Source organism: Anolis sagrei, chromosome 6 (genome assembly GCF_037176765.1).
Source record: "Anolis sagrei isolate rAnoSag1 chromosome 6, rAnoSag1.mat, whole genome shotgun sequence".
NCBI lineage: Eukaryota > Metazoa > Chordata > Lepidosauria > Squamata > Dactyloidae > Anolis > Anolis sagrei.
This window is the reverse complement of record NC_090026.1, coordinates 67,863,673-67,874,942: the sequence shown is the minus strand read 5'-3', so window position 1 is coordinate 67,874,942 and position 11,270 is coordinate 67,863,673. Positions and strand designations below refer to the sequence as shown.

Here is an 11,270-nt window from a genome sequence, read left to right as displayed (position 1 = left end):
CATGTTCAGATGGAATCTCCTTTCTTGTAGTTTTCCTTTTCCAGTCCATCAGCTGTCATATTCAGTCAAATGAAATAACAGACACTTAGAGTATTTCATTTACGTAAACATAGTCTTATCTTCAGAGAAAATGTGATAATGGATAATTAGGTTTGTTCTAGTTTGAAATAGATTAACCTGGAACATTATTTCGATGCTCCATAGTAATCTATTTCCTATGCCACGTTATGTGCCTGTGAAGTCATGGTCTCAGTCACAGCTGAGAAGATGCTATTTTAATCAATCTTAACAGTGCTTAAGGCTTCTATTGATACAGAAGACACAATGTCGCAGTCACAGCTTCCGGGTTTCTTATATTTACCACCTAATGTTTAAGGTATTATTTATGTCTCATTCACATCATTTCTCTTGTAGAAACCAAACAGAAATCAGCAGCCTATATCAGCTCCTAACTAGTGTGTGTGTGCACGTGGAAATGTACACTCTGGAGAGGCCCTGCTCACGATCCCACCTGTGTCGCAAGCACGTTTGGTGGGAACGAGACAGGGCCTTCTCTGTGGTGGCCCCCCGACTCTGGAACTCTTTCCCTAAAGACATCAGACAGGCCCCAACGTTGGCAGTCTTTAGGAAGAGCTTGAAGACGTGGCTGTTCCAGTGTGCCTTCCCAGAATCATGTCCCAAATGCACTTTATTAGAGATTTAAGATTGTCTGCACACCTTCGGACTTCCGGTGGGTGAACATGGAGACAGGCACGACTTGAGGAGCTCTCCTCAAGCCACCCGATCTAACCAAGGATCGAGAGGATTAAATCCTCTCCTCAACCCGCGGATCGAAACAGGAAGAGTCGCAAAGCCAGCGGACCCCTTCCTTGGCCCCAAAGTCCCCCCCACCCTCAAGGAGAGGGGGACGAGTGGGTCTAGAGAGGTGAGGTCGGGCAGCGGATCGGAGATCGGGATGTGAGGGACAAGAGTCCACCGCAAAAAACTGCCTTCGCGCCCATTTTAAATGGTGAAGGTGCATCTTTAAAGAAAGTGCCGGAGAAGCTGGCAGAGAGGACACGTAAGTTCTCAAAAAATATAATTTCTCTTACGGACCAAAATTCCACTCTCAGAACCCCATCGGGGGATGAGACAATAAATAAACAAAAATAAGATAAGCAAAAGAAGACCTGCGGGACACGCGGGAGAAAAGCCTCTAGTGAGGAAAGAAGGGGAGGAAAAGCGGCTGTGGGACCCTCTGGAAAGGTATCGGAGTCCTAAAAAGCCCGAAAAAGAAAAGAGGGGGCGAGGAAATACATTGGAGATAGAAGAATAATTAAAGAACAACCTAGACCCCCCCCCTAAAATTCCAAGGCTTAACCAATTGAAGCATTGAAGGAGGAGGAACGAAGAAGAAGGAAGTTTGAGGGTTTAATGGCGGCTATGGCGGCTTAAAGGGCAAAAGAAGCTAAAACAACAGCTAATACTGACCTTGAGAAGCCCAGTTGTTTAGACTACGCCAGCGCCTTCTTGTAAACAAAGTCGGAGGACTGACGAGTTGAAGAAGATGGGAAGAGGCGGGACGAAGGGGAAAGGAAGTTACATAGAGGATATAGAGCTAGGAAAGTTTAGAAGACATTGCTGAAGAGAACGGAAGCGGAAGTGGAAAGAAGAAGCCACGTAGAAGAAACACAGAACAATAGAGCTACGAAAAGCAAGAAAGGTATTAGCCGGTTAAATTAAAGAAAACACAACGTCGGACCAGGAAGAGAAGAAGACGGGCAGCGGACCAGGAGGAGAAGAAGACGGGCGGCGGACTAGGAGGAGAAGAAGACGGGCGGCGGACCAGGAGGAGAAGAAGACGGACGGCGGACCCGGAAGAGAAGCAGACGCTACCCAAAGAAGGACAAAACTATTTAAATATTAAGAAGAACAATAGACCATTGCAACAAAGAAAAGAAAGAAGAAAAAAATAAAGAAAGGGAAGGAAGAGAGTTAGATATTGTAATAAGAAACCTAATCAACGAAGACTAGAGAACTTATCCAAAGAGCTATACCATATAATTAAATACACACATATATATATACACACAAAATTAAAAAAAGGATTAAATAAATTATCACAAACCAATCAATTGGGGAATCAAAATCGTTCAAAACCAACCCATAAGTTATAAATTGTTTAATAAAAGAATCACAATAATCAAATAATCAAATAAAAATTAATTAAATTATAATCACCTTAATAATAAAAATTATTCTATTAATTGCTAAATAAAGCTCATAAAGGTAACAAATCAATTCAAAAGCCAAACACATTTCGAATAAGTATTACTCCAACCATACTAAAGAAGGTGGGACTAAATAAGGAGAAACACTCCAAATAAAGTTGGGAACCTTGAGAATAACAATTTCAACTAAATAAATAGAGTCTCAAAAAGGCTATTAAATAAATTTTGTTAGGCTCAAACAAAGACAAATAAAGCCACAAAATGACAACCCCTAAACAGAAAACAGAACTGAAGGATATTAAAGGATCGATGAGAAGGGGCTCAGGACAAGAAGATATAGGCACAGCAACTGCAGTAGGGACAACAGGAACAACTGGACCAACGGGATGGAAGGAGATCTTAAAGGAAATACAGAAGCTGTCTGAAAAACAGGATGTGCTACAAAAGGATTTTGAAAAGAGAGCGATAAGACATGAAGAACAACAGAAATTGATTCGGGAAGAAATGGCGGAAATTAAAAAAGATCTGAGAGAAGAATTAGGGAAAATGAATAAAGAAATTAGTGATCTTAAAAAAGACAAAGTAAAAATAGAAAAAACCCAAGTTAAAATACAGAAAAAGGTGGAACAATTGGATAACAAGAATGCAAAATTAGAAAAATTGCAGGAGAAATTAGAACAAAATGAGACGGAATACCAATTAAGATTTAGGAATGTTATGGAAACAGAAAGTGAAGATATAAGAGAAATAATGATAAAGATAACAGCAAAAATATTGGACTGCCCGGAACAAGAAATGAACAATGAAATTGACAGAGTCTTTAGAATCCAAACCAGCTATGCCAAGAAACATAAAGTCCCTAAGGACATTATTGTAAAATTCGTGAAAAAAAAGACTCGAGATGATATCCTGAAGCAAAACACGCAAAAACCACTCTTCTACAGAGATACAAAAATCCTGATCCTTAAAGAATATCCCCTTACGGTCTTGAACAAACGTAAGAAATACTTTTTCTTGACAGATGAACTTAAAAAACTTAATATAAGATTTAGGTGGGAAAAAAGTGAGGGAATTATGACAACACACAAGGGAGAAAAATACTGGATTACATCAGAGGAAAAGGCCAAGGATTTCTACAAAAGATTGGAGAAAGAGAAATTAATAAAAACAACACCTAAATCAGCGGAAAGAGGAAAGAAGCCCAAGAGAAAAAGATCAAAGTCCCCGGAACTAAAAGGAGCTACAGCAGAAATGCAATCGACCAATGAAGACGGAGACGATGAGGAAGAAGGAGAAGAATCAGAAGTTGTACCAACAGATGAATGAAATGACAGAGTTTACGTATCAAATAAATTGTTTTTCTAATAACGTGAATGGATTAAATTCCCCTAATAAAAGGAAAAAAATATTTAAACAATTAAAGTGTGGTAAATATAGTATTATTGCACTACAGGAAACACATATATCGCAAAAACATATATCCTATTTAGAGCAAAAACAATTGGGAAAACTTTATCATTCTTCAGCAGTAGAAAAGAAAAAAGGGGTTGCTTTATATATCGACGAACAATTCCAATCAGAATTGGTCTACCGAAAGAAACATAACTTAGAGATAGAAGAATTGGCAAAGCAACTGAAGTTTATTAAACAAACATCCTTTGAAAATGCAAATAAGATAGGGAGATGGTTGGCAAGAAAATTAAGAAAAAAGAAACAAACTCAAATAATAAATAGAATAAGATTAGGCGAAAAGGCATTAACTAACGAAAAAGAGATAATGAAAGAATTTAGCAAATTTTATCAAGACCTCTATACCAAGGGGGACATAGATAAGGAAAAAATTATGCAATACCTGAGCAAACAAAAACTAGAGCGAATCTCAGAAGAACAAAGGGAAAAACTGAATAAACCAATCACATTGGAGGAAATTAAACAAGCTATCAAAAATTTAAAAAATAATAAGGCTCCGGGACCCGATGGATATTCCGCCTGCTTTTACAAGACAATGCAAGAAGAAATTTTAATACCTTTACAAAAAGTAATAAACAACGCCTTGGAAAATCAAGAGATTCCAAACTCATGGAAGGAGGCAGATATTATCTTGATTCATAAGGAGGGAACCGCAAAGGAGGAAATGAAAAATTATAGGCCTATCTCATTATTGAACTCAGATTACAAAATTTTCACAAGCATATTAGCCAATAGATTTAAAGACTTTTTAAAAGACTGGATTGGAGAGGAGCAAAGCTGTTTCCTACCGAACAGAAATATAAAGGACAATGTTAGAACTGTTATAGACGCCTTAGAATATTATGAAGTGCATCACCAAAAGGAAATGGCACTATTAACTGTCGACGCTGAGAAAGCATTCGATAATATGAACTGGGACTTTTTCAAATTCTTATTCAGAGAGATAGACACTGGTTTCCACTTCCAAAATGCCATCGAAGCGATTTATGAGGGACAAAATGCAAAATTGTTAATTAATGGAACTTTGACAGAAGACATAAAAATTGAAAAGGGAACAAGACAGGGATGCCCCCTGTCACCCCTAATATTTATATTTGCCTTGGAAATCTTGTTAAAGGATATTAGAAAGGATGCTACTTTGAATGGTATAAAAATGGACAAACAAGAATATAAGATCAGGGCGTTTGCCGACGACCTTATAGGGATAATTGAAAACCCGAGAGAAAATATCACAAAGTGGATAAATAAACTGGAAGAATACGGAGAAGTAGCAGGCCTAAAAATAAACAAAACAAAAACAATGCTGCTCACGAAAAATATCACACGGGCAAACCAAAAAAATTTAGAAGAAATAGCGGGAATTAAAGTAGTACCAAAAATCAAATACCTAGGGATATGGGTAACAGCTAGAAATCTCCAACTACTTGAAAACAATTATATAAGTAAATGGAAAGAGATTAAAAAAGAAATGTTAAACTGGGAAAAACTGAACCTATCTATGCTGGGGAGAACTGCCGCGGTTAAAATGAATATTCTGCCTAGAATGTTGTATCTTTTCCAAAATTTGCCAATTATAAGAAATAATAACTACTTTAAAGAATGGAATAGTGATATTACGAAGTTCGTTTGGAAAAACAAAAAACCTAGGATTAATGTAACAATAATGAATACGGCGAAGGAAAAGGGAGGATTTGGTTTACCCAATCTGAAATTATACTATGAAGCAGCCGCTCTAATGTGGATCTTAGAATGGAGTAAATTAGTTAACATAAAAATTTTAACGTTAGAAGGTTTCGATTTAAGAAAAGGATGGCATTCATACATTTGGTATGAAGGAAAGCACAAAGAAAAGAACTTTGGGAACCATTTCATCAGGTCATCATTGCTGAAATCTTGGGAGCACTATAAAAGTTACTTTTTCGAGAAAACTCCTCAATGGGTTTCACCCCTAGAAGCAAACCAAAGACGACTTTTAGGTTGGACACACTGGCCGACATATAGTGATTTGTTAACCAAAAGAGGGGATACATACGTGCTGAAATCACAGGAAGAAATTAGGAGCAAATTTAAAAATGTTTCATGGTTACATTATAGGCAAGTGCAGGAAGTATTTAAACGAGATAAAGAAAAGGGATTCGGAAATAACGAAGATTTTTGGGATAAAATACAGAAAGGGGGAAAAAAGATAATTACAAAAATTTATAGAAAGTTGCTAGAATGGGCAACGGAAAGAGAAGTTATAAAAGACTCCATGATACGATGGGCCAAAAATATTGGAAGGGTAATTCGACTCGAAGAATGGGAAGTTATATGGACAAGGAGGCTGAAATACACCTATGCATCGGACCTCCAGGAAAACTGGCTGAAGATGCTACATAGGTGGTACATGACTCCTCAAAAATTGAATATTATGAATAAACAGATCGATAATAAGTGCTGGAAATGTAAAAACCAAGAAGGTACCTTCTACCACCTTTGGTGGTCGTGCGGAAAAATTAATGAATATTGGAAAATGATTCACAAAGAGTGTAAAACAATATTAAAAAAGGAATTTCCGCTTAGGCCAGAAATGTATCTACTGGGCATGTTTGATTCTGATATATTTAAAGACAAAAATAGTGAAAAGTTATTTACCTTTCTAACCACAGCAGCGAGAATGGTATTAGCCAAAGTGTGGAAACAGGAGAAAATCCCTCCAAAAATGGACTGGATTAAAAAAATTATTGACATTAAGGACATGGACGAATTAACATACTGGTTAAGACAATGTAATGGACAAGGGATGAAACAAACAGATTGGAACCCTGTGGAAGAATATATTGAAAAGAGAGAATGGTTAAAAGAAAATTGAATAAGAGAGTGGGAAAGAAATGTATAAAATCCCCCTTGTTAATATATAAATTAGAGATGTTGGAAGTGAGGAAAAGAAAGAAAGGAGGAAATGAAAAATGTATTAGAGGAAAGTAAGAAGAAAGGAAGTCACACTAGGGTGTAGAGTAGGATGTTTATTGTTTTTAATTCCTTTTTCTTTTTGGGTGTTCTGGGGTTCATATGTGTGGTGGCGGGTTGACTATGAATGATTGTGTTATTTTTGTTTAAGCTTACTATGGTGAAAATTTAATAAAAATATATATATATATAAAAAAAAGATTGTCTGCACACCGCACCTATCTCCAAAAACCTATCAATTTCACCTGTCATGTCCAGCATTTTTAAATTTTATTCATTACATTTGGCCCGGCCTTAATTTTAAATGCATCGTGGTGTTATTGTCTAATGTTTATTGCTATAGTTTTGATGTTTATTGCTTTGCTTTATGAGTTTACTTATTGTTGTATTGTTATGCTGTTGTTTTATTGATGTGTTGGGCCTTGGCATCTTGTAAGCTGCACCAAGTCCTTCGGGAGATGTTAGCGGGGTAATAAATAAAGATAATAATAATAATAATAATAATAATAATAATGGGAGAAGAAGCAAAGATATACCTACTATGAAGCAGGACTGTCATTGATGTGTGCAGTTGTCATATAGCTTCTTCATCACACTACAGAATGAATCCACTTTAAATCCAGTTGCTGCTTCCTGCAAAATTATGGGGTTTGTAGTTTAGAGAGGAGCCTTTAACAGCCTCACTAAACTAAAAACCCCAGAATCCTGCAGGAGGCAGAAATAGGATTTAAAGTGGATTCATTCTCTAGTGTGATGAACTACTAAGAAGATGAAGTAAGGAAATTAGTCCAGCAAACCGCAAACATCCAGCAAACAAAAGTCATGAAGAAGAATGCTTTCAATATTTATCTTGTTGTTATTTTAAGTTCATAATTACATTATTTTGTCTTAACAAACATTGGAGTTCTACTGTGCTGTCATGAATTGTTTCTAGGACTGTTTATCCTAATCAAGTATTCTTTTGAGAAATTGAAACATTTGGCCTTGGATTATTATCCATTTTATGTGTTCCAAGTTCTCTGACATTCCAAATTCTCTCAGCAATTAAATTCTGAGTGATTATCAGAGAACTAACTTAATTGGTCCTAAAAATTGTAACAGATGCATACATTCAGACTTCATAAAAATGTCCATCCCTCCTCCCTCCCTTCCCTTTTCTTTCCTTTCTCTTATTTTTTCCTTCCTTCCTTCCTTGCTCTTCATCCTGGAAAGAAGTGACAAGTGGAGTGCCGCAGGGTTCCGTCCTGGGCCCGGTCCTGTTCAACATCTTTATTAATGACTTAGATGAAGGGCTAGAAGGCATGATCATCAAGTTTGCAGATGACACCAAATTGGGAGGGATAGCCAATACTCCAGAGGACAGGAGCAGGATTCAAAATGATTTTGACAGATTAGAGAGATGGGCCAAAACTAACAAAATGAAGCTCAACAATGACAAATGCAAGATACTCCACTTTGGCAGGAAAAACGAAATGCAAAGATACAGAATGGGGGACAATGCCTGGCTCGAGAGCAGTACGTGTGAAAAAGATCTTTGAGTCCTCGTGGACAACAAGTTAAACATGAGCCAACAATGTGATGTGGCGGCAAAAAAAGCCAATGGGATTTTGGCCTGCATCAATAGGAGCATAGTGTCTAGATCTAGGGAAGTAATGCTACCCCTCTATTCCGCTTTGGTTAGACCACACCTGGAATATTGTGTCCAATTCTGGGCACCAAAATTGAAGAGAGATGTTGACAAACTGAATGTGTCCAGAGGAGGGCGACTAAAATGATCAAGGTTCTGGAGAACAAGCCCTATGAGGAGTGGCTTAAGGAGCTGGGCATGTTTAGCCTGAAGAAGAGAAGGCTGAGAGGAGATATGATAGCCATGTATAAATGTGTGAGAGGAAGCCACAGGGAGGAGGGAGCAAGCTTGTTTTCTGCTTCCCTTGAGACTAGGACATGAAACAATGGCTTCAAACTACAAGAAAGGAGATTCCATCTGAACATGAGGAAGAACTTCCTGACTGTGAGCGCCGTTCAGCAGTGGAACTCTCTGCCCCGGAGTGTGGTGGAGGCTCCTTCTTTGGAAGCTTTTAAACAGAGGCTGGATGGCCATCTGTCAGGGGTGATTTGAATGCAATATTCCTGCTTCTTAGCAGGGGGTTGGACTGTATGGCCCATGAGGTTTCTTCCAACTCTTTGATTCTATGATTCCTTCCTTCCTTCCTTCTTTCCTCTCATACACATGTCACCTAGCATAGGCCAATCAGCTTCACTCTTTTTATTTCCCAGTCATATTATGGGGGGGGGGGGCACTTTATCTAGCAAAAACAAACCCACTTTGTTCTGGGCTATTTTTGTTGTTGTTCAAACCTCTCTATTCTTTTAAGTTAGGTGATGAAGGGCATGTGTGCCAACTTTGGTCCAGATCTATCAAGCCATGTAGGAAGTTAAACCACTGTGGCATCAAGCAAGCAACCAAAACACATGCAAAATACATGACTTTTAGATAGACAGATTATTCAGATATTTAATTAATATGTTCTCTATTGGAATCCCTTGGTCCTCCTGCACAGTTTTACCCAGAATTTGACTGTATGCTGGAGAACCAATACATTCCTAGAGAAAACACTTTTCAAAGCATTTGTGGGTCCTCCTGCATGATTTCTATAGTCAGCTTTCAGTGGAAAATGACCATAGTGTTGCACTCGAGAATAGCAGATAACTTTAATCTGCTTAATAACTTTTTCATCAACTTTTCCAAATTGTGGAATGACCTATTGGGAGAGATTTAATATAGGGCTGGGTGATTTCGTTCGTTAATTTCGTAATTCGTTATTAATTCGTATTTAAATTACCTTACGATCCGATATTGAACCATGCAGGAATAGTGTGAGGAGTAAATTAGATTCGAAACAATTTTTTCAATTTATTTCGTTATTGTTTCGTTATTATTTCGAAATTATTTCGTAATTTTTTCGTAATTATTTCGTAATTATTTTCGCATGTCTGGTGCAAGTTTTATAGTTGTTGTTTGTTTTATCACACCAACAGTCAACAACAGAGGGAGAGGGAAGCTTCAGAAGTTCCCCCTGTCCCATTTGGAGGTTTTTTTAGCATATTGCGCAATTGCGTCCGCCATTAACGAATCGATTCGAAATTAACGAAATTTTGTAAATAACGAAATTTTGAAATCTCATAATTTCGGAAGTATTTAGAATTTGGAAACGCTAGCACCCCCTGGAAACGAATCGAGTTTAGAAACAAATTTTTCTTTGGTTACCCAGCCCTAATTTAATAACTGGATACAGTATCTGTATTTAAAACAGTGTTAAACGCAAATTCAGATAATTTTTAATTTATGAGTTTTAAAATTATGAATTGATTGTTTTTAATATGTATGCTTTTAAAACTGATGTTAAACTTTGTTTTACTGATTGGATATTTTTAATTTGTGTTTTCAATTTCAATTGTGGTCAACTGTTTCTTCATTTAGTGCTATTATTATTACAAGTTGATCATCTGGAAATCCAAACTCTGAAATATTTCATAATCCCAAATTGTCCACATGGGTGTCTGAGATAGTAACATCATTGCTTTCTCATTGTTAAATGTATACAAACTTTGTTTCATGCCCCAAAATATTTTTTAATCACAAAGAACTTCCTCCAGTATATGTGTGTGAGGCATTTATGAACCACAAATGAATTTTATATTTAAACTTGGGTCCCATTGTGTACAAATACCGAAATACAGGTATCTCAAAATCTAAAAACAAAACCCCAAAACACTTGTGGACCCTAGGAGTTCAGATAAGGGAACAACCTGTATCATCATCATCATAGGCGCCCCTGGTGGTGCAGTGGGTTAAACCCTTGTGCCGGCAGGACTGAAGACTGACAGATCGCAGGTTCGAATCAGGAAAGAGCATCAATGAGCTCCCTCTGTCAGTTCCAGCTCCCCGTGTGGGGACGTGAGAGAAGCCTCCCACAAGGATGGTAAAACATCAAAAACATACGGGCGTCCCCTGGGCAATGTACTTGCAGACGACCAATTCTCTAACACCAGAAGTGACTTGCAGTTTCTCAAGTCGCTCCTGACACAAAAAAAAATCATCATCACCACCACCATCATCATCACTGTCCAGTATTACTGGAAAACTGAGATACTTTGGTCATGTCAGGAGCGACCTGAGAAACTGCAATTTGCTTCTGGTGTGAGAGAATTGGCCGTTTGCAAGGACGTTGCCCAGGGGATGCCTGGATGATTTTTTGATGTTTTATCATGCTTGTGGGAGGCTTCTCTCATCTCCCTGCATGAGGAGCTGGAGCTGATAGAGGGAGCTCATCTGCCTCTCCCCAGATTTGAACCTGTGACCTGTCGGTCTTCAGTCCTGCCGGCACAGGGGTTTAACCCACTGCGCCACCGGGTCTCCGTTAACTGAGATGCTAAAGAGCATGAACTCTTGGCTTTAAGCAAGCCAGTGATCAGAAGTGTGAACTTTTAAATGTATGTTAAAAGTAGCATACCTTGAAGGATTGTTGTAAAGGCCACATGGCAGAATATATGTGATATGCTTGCCAAATTCCATAGTTTCTTTCCTTTATACTTCAGTAACATTCATTTGTCTAACTAATGGGCATTCATTGCCTTTTA

At 37.8% G+C, this 11,270-nt stretch overlaps 1 protein-coding gene across 1 annotated transcript; it reads left to right on the top strand.

The window, feature by feature from the left end:
• Positions 1 to 2,471: 2,471 nt before the first annotated feature.
• On the top strand, positions 2,472 to 3,536 carry LOC137097444 (uncharacterized protein PF3D7_1120000-like). Its single transcript, XM_067470563.1, has one exon. The coding sequence runs from the start codon at positions 2,472 to 2,474 to the stop codon at positions 3,534 to 3,536; it is 1,065 nt and encodes a 354-aa protein (XP_067326664.1).
• The last annotated feature ends 7,734 nt before the right edge of the window (positions 3,537 to 11,270 follow it).